Source organism: Pangasianodon hypophthalmus, chromosome 14 (genome assembly GCF_027358585.1).
Source record: "Pangasianodon hypophthalmus isolate fPanHyp1 chromosome 14, fPanHyp1.pri, whole genome shotgun sequence".
NCBI classification, from domain to species: Eukaryota; Metazoa; Chordata; class Actinopteri; order Siluriformes; family Pangasiidae; genus Pangasianodon; species Pangasianodon hypophthalmus.
Genome location: NC_069723.1, coordinates 21,303,683 through 21,317,828, shown reverse-complemented (window position 1 = coordinate 21,317,828; position 14,146 = coordinate 21,303,683). Strand labels below are relative to the sequence as shown.

Here is a 14,146-nt window from a genome sequence, read left to right as displayed (position 1 = left end):
TAAATTTTATTTCAACACTGTAAGAATTATTTCACTGTTATTATGCAAGGAAATATTAAAACATCTCACACAAAATAAGTGTTAAAATCATGCAGATTCATTTGTAACAGAATTTGATACTTACACTTTAGAGATAAAAATGCTTTTTACTATAGGTGTGGAAATAAAATATGGAAATCATTTTTAAAAATCTGCTATTTTAGTCATTTTCACAATGCACAGCACCTAATTAAGTGCATTTTTAAAAAAAAAGCATATTTATGACAGCATAATTAGTTTTATTTGATTATTTTTAATATATGAACAAATGTCCTTACTAGCAGGTGACTGAGATATTCGACATCATCTCAGTCTAATTAGAGTTGCATGTGTTCATTCATATGTAGATGCATATCTCTATATTGAGATATTCCGAGGGAAATCGAGGAACTGAAACTTTCTCGGCAGTACTGTGTGTTAAATGAGATTCCTGTTGATCTTCCTGCGGTGGCATCCTCCGTTTGGCTGTTTTGGCTGATCTTTCCTTCCCTTTTCTATAGCTGTGAATAAAGGAGGCCCTCTTTCACAACGGATTTAGAAAGAGGGGCTGTAGGGGAAGAGGTGAACTGAGTCGATCTAATCAGTCTTAAACCAACGTTTCCTGTGGAAGAGGAATGTATTACTTGTTTCCTTTGGAAAGGGAAAGTATTGATGGTGGTCGCTGTGTTTGTTGTACAAACACTGTAATGTTGAGGTTACATCTGTTTTAATTAAATAAAGGAGCTGAAAGGTTTCGTGCACACACACACACACACACACACACAGGACGGACAGTTCAGGGGTGTGAGAGTGTGACCTTGCTTCTGGCCTTGCTCCCTTATCAGCTTCTGAAGGTTAAAGCCCTGAGGTGTGTTATCCTCTCAGTTCCAAGGGACTGCATGTGTGTGTTTGTGTGTTTGTGCACGTGTGTACATGCTTGATAAGACCTGTCCAGCTGGCCCTTTCTCACATTTGCTATATCAGAGGTAGACAAAAATGCATGAAGGGAGAAGAGAGATATAGGAAAGATCTTGCCCATTTTCCACTACTTCTCCATGCATGCTTGAGTCAGCAATCTTTCACACCCTTTATCCATGGCATGACATTCTGACTACTAAATGATGCAGAAAGATTGAGAATCCATGCCTCTACACCTTTTTTTCTAAAGTTTGAGAGTGATCACTGTACCTTTTATGAGTGCAGAATGCTCTTAAAGAGCCACAATGCTCCAAAATGTCCACTTTGACCTCAGTTACACTTTTGCCTTTTAATTATACTTGCAGCTGTTTCTGTCAAAATGGTCATATGCTTGCAAATTTGTAACAATTCGTGTGACAATTTGCATGAAAATTTACAAAAGTTAAAGTTGGGTTTAGGGCTGGGGGAGCGTTTGTGAGAAAAGAAAACACAATCCAGCTGCGTCGAACGCATGTGTTCAGATTTGCACTAATTTCTCAAGAGATATCTCTCTCCGGTTCTTTTTCTGCTTTTTCTTGCTAATTTCCTTACTCAATTCTTGTTTCTCCTTGTTAGCACATGTTAAGCCCAACCTGTATACATAAAGAATAAAATACTTAGAGGTGTGCTGTTAGAGGAAAATAATCAAATATGGTGTTATTATCACCCCAAAGTTATCACAAAGTTGATCATTTTCTAATAAGAGCACATTAGTGTTTTATTCCTCTTACACCACAGCAACTTGCCAACATTAATGACAAGGTTTTATTTATTAATGAATAACACATCATACTTTTTATCCATTTATAGTTACAGTTAATGTAGTGCATCACCTACAAGACGGGTTAGTTCCTGTTATCACTTGTGTTATAGCAATCGCTTTCTCTTTTTTTTCTCAGCTTTTTTCGTTAAATCCAGCCTGTCATGTTACCGAGAAACCGGAAAGCAAAAATTGCTCTTTCATGAAGACTTACTGACAAAGTGCTGACACTGGAGACTCCTTCCATAAATGTTATATAAATAAATAAACATCTCCGCACTGAAAAAGTCAGCATGTCAATGATGATATGTTTTTCTTTTGTTAAATAACCAAATTTAATAGGAACAAGCACACTAAAATAAAATGATTTGAATTACAGATGGCACTATTGTTGACTCTGATGTTATCGGAAATGAATCAAAACCTTCTGGCCAATCAGAATCGAGAATTAAAGAACGCCGTGGTATAATGGCTTAGCTTTTGTTGGCCTGACTCCGTTCTTTGGATTAAACTCTTCAAACACTCACTCACAGACCTTTTATTACAAATGCTTATTATAGAGACGACAATGACTGCCTACCGTATACTATGTAGGTAGGTGTACGACAAACAAGTTGGTTCTCCTTCAGCCCAAGGCATCAACAACCAATTATTATATAGCTGTGGCTTATCCTGTCATCCCCTTGAGGAAAAGCATCCTCCTATTTGACACCCCCACTGTCCCATAGCTGCACACATGACACACTTTAACCGAGGTGTCAGAAAGGAATGCTCCTTCATTTCCTACTAGTGTCGTGTCTCCCATGGCCGAATGTATGTGTTTTGTTGGGGGTAAAGCTGTAATGAGGGGGTTAGTCAGCCTGCTAACCACAGCTTGGCCGGTGCCCTTTAGCTGCTCTGATGAATGGACTGGTGCATTGTAAATCAGCCAGTGGGGGAAGAGACGCTGGATTCCTCACGCTGCTGATGTCACTGCCGTCGTGCCTGAAACAGATCCAGACTTGAACACCTCAGTTGCAGACAGATGTTCAGCCTCAGAGATTTTCTCTTCCCCCTCTATAGATCTCTCGCTCATGGCCATATACACAATCAGCCAAGAACTATTTTTTTAATATGTCTTGAGGTGGAGGGGAAAAAAAACCTACTTTATTTTCACTTTTACTTCAGCTCATATTTGACTGTATGTTTGATGTAACACATGACTCATTCCTTGTATTTTTAACGATTCTAATGTGTAATTAAACTTTGAAAATGCTCACACTACACTTTTCTTTCTTTTAATATCACGAAATAGTTTTTTTAACATTATTTTAAATATTCAAAGCCTTATTTATACAATAGTAAAATTCACACTTTCTAACAATCCATGTCCAATGCATATTGTTAGGTGCCCTGAATGAAGCGTATCACCGGCTTGTGCTGAAAAAAGTGATACAAGATGATTAACGTTTGGTATGAACAGAAAATGCGTTTATGTAAGAGCCCGGAAAAAAAATATCATTTACACTTTCTATGAAATTCATAGGTACTGTATATGAAGGTCATATGTAACCTGTGAATACATTTATAAATGATGCATTTATAAGGCATTATGACAACATATGGGGGCTACAGTGCACACACCTAAACACTGCACATTTTTTCCACTTAATTTTTTCAAATAGTTTTTTTTTTTTTTTTTTGTTAATATAATTTGAAGTATTCCAAGCCATAGTGGTGCTAAATTCCTTCACGCTTCACATTTTCTGCAAATTCAAACAATCCATGTCCAATGCATTTTGTTATTGGTGCCCTGAATGAAGCATATCACTGGCTTGTGATGAAAAAGAAGATACAACATTAAAAAAAAACAGGAATAGCAAAGCACATTATTGTAGGGGCTTCAGAAAAAAAATCAGAATGCCGTATGTATAATAACCTGTGAATACATTCACAGCATGTCATGATCAGCCAATAACAAAGAACCTCAGATTGCATAGTGCGTTATGTTATAAAGCCCCTGAAACCTGCCCTGATTTTATTAATATAAGCGTTCTTAACATTTAATTTATGACTGTAGATTATAGACAGATATACAATATCCTAACCTAATTATAAGTTGTATTTGTGAGCCATTTGTGAGCCTTATAAGTTGTATTTGTGAGCCATAATTCATAACATAATGCATTACTACATGGTGTTTGGAACACAATATATGATGCAACGTTAAGAATTCATAATGCATAATAACATTTGCTATAAAGTGTAGTGCGTGTTCATAAATAATTATATGTGTATAATGCCATATGGATGAATTATAATATGTTAACAAAATATCCAGTAACACTTAATGATGGTGCTCATGGGGGCTACATGACAGCTACATAAACATTTATAAAGCCTTATTCCTAGTGCTAGCTTTATTTTGTCAAGCTGACATAACGCCTGAGCCAAGTGACAGGTTTTTGTTGACATAAAGTTGTGTTTTAAGCTGATTAACATTAGAACCTCATGATAACTGACTTTGCTCAGTGTACTTCTTATGTCACGTGATGGCGATGTGACAGTTCGCCCAGTGAGGTTAATTGAAAAAAATGTAACAACATTGAATACTTATAAAAGAAGCTCTACAGTGTGTCATGTTTAGTATGTAGCACAAGGTGGGAACATCAACCTGAACATGAAACATGAAAACCTGCTATATTTGCAAATTCCTGCTTATGAATGCTTATGAATATTCATATCAATGCCATTATACTACAACAGGTTTGAGCAAGTTTGGTTTTAAAAGGTTGTATAATTATCATCATTATGTGACTCTGGTGTAACAGAATCACACTGAGCTAGAAAGTCAGTTGTCATGAATCAGTTGTGATATGGACTCATAACACTATATTATGTCAAGTAAACTCACTTGATTCAGATGTTAAGTGAACTTATATTATATTAAATTTGTCAAGCACAGTTTTTATAGCAGACGTGTTGGAATAAGCATAAATGCCTATGCACTTTTATGCCAGTTATCATAAAAGGCTTACAGAGGTGTCATCTAGCCTTATGAATGCCACCCTTAATGTTACCTGACCTTGGTTTCCTCTAAAGCAGTGGTTCTCAAAGTGGGTCCATGAAGCAGAGCCATTAAGTCTGGGTTTTTGTTTTCATTTTTTCCCCCCAATTTGTTACAGCGTGTTAGGTCCCCAAAATCCATTACTATCACAGTTTGTTATATGTATTATTTATTTTATTATTGAGTTCTTATAGTTATTAGCATATTTGACTGGATATTTGAATTGGATGGGTTTAATCCAAACCGCAATAACCCAAAAACAAGGAGCACTGTAAATAACTTGAAACTAATGTTTTTACTGGCAGAAATTTCAGTAACAAAATACTCCATAGCTCCAATAAAAAAATAAAATTAAATTAAATACATTTAAACAATGAGCCTAATATTTAAATATTTGGGGGGTTGTCTGTGTAATTTATTTTACAGTTTAAAGGGTCCGTGGCTGTAAAAAGTTTAAGAACCCCTGCTCTAGAGTCTTGGTCTCAGACCCCATTCCTGAAGCAGTACTGTTGAGTTTCATTCTAAATCATTTAACATACCTAATTAAGCCAGTAAGCAAGACCTTCATGGGCTGAATTTGGTATGTTTGAAATTATGCACCCCTGCTTCACAGGATTTGTTGATAAAGTACCTTGCCTCTAGATATATTAAAACAAGAAATAGCAGAATATTCTCTTACAGTCACTTTTATAGTGACTTTTCTTTGTTTTTTGTTTTTTTATTACAGGCAAACCTCCACTGATATTTTCACATTTTGAGGACCTGCATCGTCCAGATGTTTAAACATGCTAAACACACCAGGACTTGGCTTCCGACTAAGATTCTTCTGGATATACCTTGTGACTAGTGCTGGACTATAGAACAAGTCATGGAGGCTCTGTCCATGGTCACAGAGGAGGGACAACCAACCTTGTCAATGACACCTCCCGCCAAAATGACCTTTTCTGTACAGAAGGCTGAGATGGACACGAATGGGGATGGACATGAGCCCTTAAGGAACACTGGTGTTAATGCGGTGTCTCAGGTGTCTCATGAGATTCGTGGCAAGAAATGGTTCTGCCAAACCGCAGAGACTAAACAATGTTCCTCATTAAACCAAAACACTGGTAATATTTATTCTCTTCCACCAGTACAAGTCTGTGCTTCACAAGATAACTATGTGAAAATGGGATGTACTCCAGATCTTCCCCGGCCAGCACAGGAATATGTCAATGAAACTGGAACTTCTGTAATCGAGAAGGCATTTGAGAGCCAAGATAGATGGAAAGTGGAAAGTAAATCTGAACATGATCTAAATGGATGCTACCGATTTAGGTGTCCATCATCAGAAGACAACCACAACCTGATTGCCTCAGATGTTCAAATAGTAAACAGTCATGATGTAGACACAGGAGCTCCATCCAAAGATGTCACAACCTCCAAGTTACACTGCACTTCCCCCTGCTCTCCCCTTGTTTTACTCCCAGAGAGCTCCATCACATCTGCCAAACCCCTTCCTGTTCCTTCCCCATCCAGTGGAGGAGCTGAACGTCCCCGAATCATCAAACACAAGCCCAGTTCTATCACTTTTGCAGATTATGACTGTACATCAGGTCTCAATCAAGGGGTTCATGAGAGCTCTGATTGTGGTGAGTCTTCCTCTGAAGAGGATGATGATGATGTCTTTACAGAGATGACTCAGATCAGGGAGATCAATCATGGCTGGAGACCCAGGAGAGCTGTACGAAGGAAAGGAACTGGTGGAGGAGGAGGACTAGAACATAATGGAGATGGAGAACTGGACTCCGTTGTCAGGTTCAGTACCTCCACTGGCTATGAGGCAGAAGAGGAGAACAGCAGCAGGGAGGTAAATGCAATGATTTATGTATCAGGCTTGGGATTTTAGTATGTAGCTGGGGCCGTGAGAATGCTGAGTAGCATTTTTCTTTTAAATGTATATCAGTTCATGTACAGTAGGGCAAAAAAGGTTTGAAGCCTCTACAAGGCTTCAAAGGCCTCTACATGCCTCATCTCTATAGTTAGCACAGAGTACATGAGCTATCTGGCTAATGTTAGCTAGCTTGCTAAAATACAAGTCAAATGGGTTTTTACAGTCATTTTTATAGTCATTTTGCTGTCATATAACTCATAACTAAAGAGAAATGGTTCAAGTATAATGTTGTTAGCAGAGAGATTGTAGCATGAACTAGCCAGGTAACAAAGCTAGCAAGAAAGTTAAAAGGCAGTCTGGAGAACAAAACTCCACTGTACATTATTTTTGTTCTATGTATATATTGTTATCTGATATGGGTGCTTACTAGCTAATATTAGCCAGCTAGCTTACTGTCACCTGTTCAGTGTGAACCTGGCAAATTACACCAGACTTGGTTCTGAAGTGTTTTTTCTACATGGTAAGTTTATTATTGTTTCCACAGTGTCTACAGTGTGAGCTAGCATTTGCTAGCTAGCTAAAACACAATCTCCTTTTAAAGGATTCTTTTTGCATGTTTATTATTGTTAGCAAAGAGTCTGTGATGTGAACTAGCCAGCTTTAACTTTAGCTAGGTAGTTAAAAGAACAAAACAAAACTCACACAGAGTTACAACTAATATTCTGTATTTCCATTATCCATCATATTCTGTATTTCCATTATCCATCATTATGGGGGCAGTCGTGGCCATGGTCGGGGCAGTCGTGGCCTAATGGATAGAGAGTTGGGCTTGCAACCTGAAGGTTGTGGGTTCGAGTCTCAGGTCCGGCAGGGATTGTAGGTGGGGGGAGTGAATGACCAGCGCTCTCTCCCACCCTCAATACCATGACTGAGGTGAGACCCTTGAGCAAGGCACCGAACCCCCAACTGCTCCCCGGGCACCGCAGCCAAAAAGGCTGCCCACTGCTCCGGGTGTGTGTTCACGGTGTGTGTGTTCACTACTGTGTGTGTGCACTTGGATGGGTTAAATGCAGAGCACAAATTCAGAGTATGGGTCACCATACTTGGCCACAAGTCACTTCACTTCACTTCACTTATTCAGTATCTATGTTCTCGGTCTATTTTGTCATCCAATTTGTGCGCTTACTAGAAATATTACTTGCTGTCATCTCCTCAGTGTTAAGCTGGAAAATTGCACCAGACATGTTTCTGAAGTGTGTTTTTTCTACACAATTAATTTCATAAAATTAAGTTCTCCTCTACAAGTTTTTTATAGTTTGCAAAAAAAAAAAAGACTGAAGAATGAGCTAGCTGGATAACATTAACTGGCTAGCTAAAATGCAAGCTCATTTTAAAGGGGAAAGGGTTCTTTCTGCAAGTTTATTATTGTTAGCAAAGAGTCTGCACTGTGAACTAGCCAGCTAGCAATATCCACTATCCATTATTTGTGTTGTCTGTATATTTGTGTTCTTTGAATTGGGTGCTAACTAGCTTACGTCGGCTTAGCTTGCTTGCTATCTTTGGCTCTGTGAAAGCTGACAAATTACACCGGATATGATTTTTGAAGTGTTTTTTTCCCCTCTTTCCGTTTTAACAAGTGTTTCAATCCACATCAGCTGTGTTCGAGGCGCATAACATATGAGTCTACATATTCCGCTGCTTTTGTCTTGGACATTGTCTTTATTTTTTTTCACTTCTGTGAATAAGTAAGGTGTAATCTCCACAGAAATCCAACGGAATCACACAATTGTACATCATATATGCAGTGAACTTAAATAATCCAAAAGATGTCATTATTTTCAACCTTGAGTTACATATCAGAATGTCTGCTGTAATTGTGTTACACACAAAAAACAAGTCTCCATGCCTGATTTATAATAATTATATATATTTGGCAATGCCAAAAGCAAAAAAAAAAAAACATTACCACCTACCCACAGGCATATCAAGAGAACTAACAAATTCTTAAACTGTAAAGAAAGAGATATATCAGATATCAGTATACAATCTCTGACACAAGACCAGACCAGTACAGATTTATGTTCCATCATTTAGCCAGCTTTTTTGCTGAAGGCTATTGAACTACACATTAGCATTTCGATAGAGTACCTGTGATGTAAACACAACCTCAGTAAAGGAATTCAGTAGCTGTCTCCCTCATCTCCTTCGTCTCCTTCTGTCAAACCAGATGGCTATATTGAGCAGTGAACTATGCCTTCCACTATTTACAACTCCCTTTAGTTGCAACAAATCCAGGAAGATTTGTGTCTTTTTCCCAACCCCTTTCCCTGACCTGGTGATTAGCAATCTGTGACCTTGTACTGCTCGTTTTTACTGCAGTGCTTTAATGAATAGTAGCTTATGTATATGCAGGGTTTAGGGAGGACTCTTGTTAAAAAAAAGAAATGCAGATAAGATCCACAGCCAGAAAGCAGAAATGAGGTCTGACAAGTAGAGTCCAAGTAGCTCATATTTTTTTAAGTACACAGGTTATATAAGGACATCAGTGATTCTCAGTGATTCTGTTTTGAAAATGGAGTTCATCAATAATAGAGATGAATGTGGAGGCTGTAACTGTGATCAGTGTCCTGGATTTTAACTCAATTGAAATGCGTTTTAACAGGAATAAAATCCCGTTGCTAATTTTCCACTAACGGCACATCCCGAAGTGTTTTATTCGATTATTATTTGATATTCTAGTGCTCTAATTTGCCTCTATTTATGAATTATTACATTGTACTAAATCAACTAAGAAACTGATGCACATTGTCTAATTTGCTGTTCAGTTATATAATTGACCTGTAACATCTTTCTCAGAGTTCATAGTTGATTTATAGTACACTGCAAAAATTTGCAAGCTTAATGGTTTCAACTGAAAAAAGTAAAATGTGACTGTTTCTCACAATTGATCTACATTTAAATAGAATCCTAATCAAAAAAGTACAAAATCTAAGTTAACTTTTGACAAATTGTTTGAAAAAAACAAAAACAAGAAGGCAATGTTTTGTCATAGCTGTCTCCATCTCCAGACATGATCTTGAATCCAAACTTTGAACTGATATTATATATTAAGTAAGGAATAATACACTTTGAGGTATGATCTTATAAGACTGTAATCAACAACTGTGTGGTGTGATGTCAAGAGCAAAAGTTTGTATACCCCCAGGCAAAATGAAGACAACATGCAATGCAATGCAATTTATACCAACAACTCACTTCACAGATGTTCATTCATTATCAAACAATTCAAAAATGGCTAAATAGTATATTATAATATATCATATTTATACCACAGCGCCAGGGAATGCTCGATTTTGATTGGTCAGAAGGTTTTGATTAATTTAATAGCAGAAAGTGGAGTTACTGTTACCACACCAAAGTTGCTAATTTTCCACTAACAGCACATCCCGAAGTGTTTTATTCGATTATTATTTGATTATTAAATTAATCAAAACCTTCTGACCAATCAAAATTGAGCATTCCCTGGTGCTGTGGTATAAATATGATATGTTATAATATACTATATGGCCATTTTGGTAGTTTTGTGATAATGAAGGAACATCTGTGAAGCGAGTTATTGGTATAAATTGCATTTTAATGTTGTCTTCATTTTGCCTGAGGGTATACAAACTTTTGCTCTTGACAGTGTAAGGGCTAGAATCAAAGCAACTTAATGGATCATATTATTATTTGACATTGGCCTGTGTGGCACAGTGAGCTATCAGTCCATCATTTCTTTCTTTTTTTTTTCAAAACAGAAAAGAACTCCATCAGTTTCGATTTTCTGCTTCATTTCTTTCCATTGAATGGCTGTGATGGTCCAAAACATCTTTGCAATGATCCTAAAATAGTCTTAAAGGAAGTACAAAATGCATAAATTGTGCAAACTCTTATTTCACCCACAGTACACAGTGCAGTGCAAACAGTGCAAAATTTATAGGCTCTATTCATCTGGGTGATTTTCAATTCTTTTTTTCTGTACGACTCCCAGCCCTGCTTTGTTCCACACATGCTGTTCTCTCTCCTGCTGCTCTTTCTTTGCTCATACGTGTTTTAAGAATGTGTGAAAGAATGCCGTACCTTTCACAGACACGTTGACCTTGCCTCGTTTGCACCTACTCCAGACATTCCAGTGCGAATCACTGAATACAGAGTCTCTGTTTGAAAGGAGCTTTAATGTAGAGGATATGTTGTGGTAACCGTTTCACTGAGTGATGTTGGGTTTTTGAATTGTACTATTGCTGGTGTTGGTATTAAATTACGTATGAAATTTGGAGCATGATTCACAGAAATCAGGGTTAAAAGGTTTCACCTTGTAGCTCTATGTGTAGCTCTGTGTGATCACCATCTGAGGGCGCCATTAGCAAACATTGCTCACCTTAGGAATTGAAAACAATATCCTTATAGATAAGGATAACTATATCAAATTGGTTGATATTAATATAATGACCCATTTTCACCCTAGATATTTGTAATTAAGTAGAATTAAATTGCCTGACGAGGATGGTGCTCTTTGCGAAGCATCCTGAGTGACTTCATCTTCTTAAAATCTTCCATGACCCAGATCTGATGCATTTAAACTAGCACGTAATGGCTGGTGGCCTCTTTTTTTGCTGCATCCTCCTACCTCTACACAGCGTCCTGACACTCTCAGTGGGTGGTATGGCCATGGCTGGCAGCCCAGAGCAGTGCCACAACCAGCCACTTAACTCCTCATTTACATGTCAAAGAGCCAGCAGTGCAGTTTCCAATGTGGCTAATTTGCAGTGATACAGTTATGGCCCTCACTCATTCTGTCCTCTTCTGAAGATAACAATGATGACTTGATCTGGAGAGTTGACTCATGCCAACCCTGTTGCCATGGCGAGTGTGTGTTTCACGATTGACAAGCCTGAATAGGGGGTTGAAATGAATCGAGGCTACTGTCTCAACTCCAAGGATGAAGCAATGCTAAAATTCCGGTCATTCCGTACAAGAAATGGACAGATTCCGAGAAATGCTTTGTGTGGCTTTTGTATTGTTTCTCTATTTGGCTTCAGTTTGTGGAAAAGCTTGACAATTTGCCTAATGATTTCTTTGTATTAGCCCCACCCAGGTTACATGTTTAAATACTATTTATAAAATTGGTATTTTTTTGTACCAAAATCCGATTTCCTGAGTCATGTTTGAAACTGTTGTGAAATCTTCGATATAGACACAGTGTGACAATAATTGAATTCTGTATTAATGTACTATTTTTTAAAACAAGAAAACTGTTACACTGTCCATGGAATATCCAAATCTTTGTCTATGTTTATTAGCAACTAACGCATAATGTTAACAGACTACATTGTGTAATGGAAGAATTGTTTATTATGAGTATCATTAATAAAAAATGTAATTATTTATTAAACACCACATTTTATCATATTGTTTTTGTTGATGTCCTTCACGTTGTCCCTATAACATCCTTGCCTGTGATAAGATCACTGTAATGCAAGCCCTCTTGTGGCTTATTGCTTTATTATAAAACTGATTTGGTAGAATTCAAAAGAGCAGTGTGATGTGGTTGGAATTTGGTCAATTTTATACCAGTTAAGTCAAGAAATGATATAAACACTAACCTAATCCCTAAAACTGAGCTTAACCTTTGTATCCTTCGTACAACCTGAGTCATGTGATTTGGTGTGGATTTGGGAAACCATGTTGGATTTATTGCTAGAAAACAGCAAACACTCAAGTGGCAGTTTCCTTCATTCTTAAAAAATGACATTGATTATGTTTCCATCAACGTCCATCTAAGATTAGCCAGGCGCCCCATGATTTAGCCACTATAAACACGTCTATTCTTTTGTCTTGTCAAGGGCTTGTCAAGTCAAGGGCTTGTTGGTTAGTCTCATAGAACTAAGACAGAGTGACGCTAACTTCTTGACAGAGGTTGACTTGAACCTCCCCTTACCAGCTTTGACCCCAGACCACCCTGTTTCTCAAAAGTCAGTCTGGGATTTCGCCAGCTTTTGGTCATTCCTGCTAGCTTCAGCTTGAGGAAGCTGCTTTCGCCTTCTGAAGGTCAGGCATCTGACCCTTGAAGAGAGCCTGCTCCCTGTTCAGTATGCCAGATCAGGTTCTCATGGCCACACAACAAGCATGGCTCCTGTCTTCTATGAGTTATTAAGAGTCGCAGAAACCACTGAAAACATACAGCAGAGTTGAAGGAATCCTGGAGAGCCTATAACTGAAATGTTGTCTTCTCTCATTCAATTGCAAAATTTGCAAAATTAAATTTCCATGTGAGATTTTTGCAACATTTTATAGCATTTTATGTACATTAAAGTTGCCACAAGATCAAAATGAGTCAAAGTAAGTGAGTGTTTAACTGTGACCAACCCCCCCTCCCCTCATGTCCACTCAAAAGGAAGCCCTGTGTTTGGGGCCTAATTGGTTATGCCTCTTAACATTGCCACATTCCATGGGAATATACAGGGCTTGTAGTCTCAGGCCCTCGACCAAGCCTTGTAGCTCAGCTGCCTCTGACAAATGCGTTCCACTTTGGCATGATACCCATCAAAAGCATGATTGTGTATAGATGAGAGCGAGCATTGATGGGCGGAGAGCGCTTTGCCCCAGGGCTCACACAAGCATGCTCACCCACCCCCCCCCAAACAAATTCCAGGAAATGCTCTAACATCCCTGTCTGTAGTATGTCCTTGGCACTACAACTATTGTGAGATCTTCCTTATAGTGAGATAGTTCATCCTCTTCCTCCACTTTCACTTACTATTTGAAAAGAGAAGGGGTCAGCCATGTTGATTTATCGCTTGGTGACTGAAGTAGCTGTCTCTAATTTATAGCTGTGGACTCCCCAGATTCCCAAACACAAGCGATGTCTCTGTGCTTGATGGGGGTAGCCTATTTATACCCTTGTCTGCGGGTGTCTGGAGAGTAGTGAAAGCAGTCAGGGGAGGAATGCCAACAGGCTATACATGGGCCACATGGCAGTCAGTAACTCGATGTTTGTTTTGGTCTGATCACATTTCTCTGCAGTGTTACATCTTATATCGACATGGCTAATCTAACATTCAAAACTGTGTTCTTGGCTAGTGAATAAAAAGAAACCCGAAAGACTCCCATGAACACCCCAAGCAATAGAAGGACACCTTTCTAATGTGGTTTTCCATCGTAAGGATTAGGATTAACCAGTATATGCATTCCTGAAGTGTTCACAGTTCTTTCTGCCTGCAGGAGTCTCCTCTTGTCCTGCTGTCTCCCTGGTCTGAATCCATGAACCAACTCATGAAGAGACTGGACCAGCTCAATCTGGACATTGAGGAAGCCCTGAGCGCTAGCTCCTCCCCCTCAGACACACCCTGCACCACCCGGAGACAGCCAATCAGTGATAAAGCTTCTCACCAGGTTAGCAACAGACTCTCTTTAACTTTTGGTTTTCATATATAACCACTGCACAGAGATTTATATT

General features: G+C 38.4%; 1 protein-coding gene across 2 annotated transcripts in view; it reads left to right on the top strand.

Moving 5' to 3' along the window:
• The window catches only part of stard13b (StAR-related lipid transfer (START) domain containing 13b), a 124,817-nt gene that overhangs the window by 21,109 nt on the left and 89,562 nt on the right, over positions 1-14,146 (top strand). For both annotated transcript variants that reach the window (XM_053239502.1, XM_026934853.3), the window contains exons 2-3: positions 5,509-6,627; positions 13,912-14,082. In XM_053239502.1, the coding sequence (XP_053095477.1) occupies positions 5,650-6,627; positions 13,912-14,082 (1,149 nt within the window). In that variant the 5' untranslated portion in view covers positions 5,509-5,649. The remainder of the gene's footprint in view (positions 1-5,508; positions 6,628-13,911; positions 14,083-14,146) is intronic.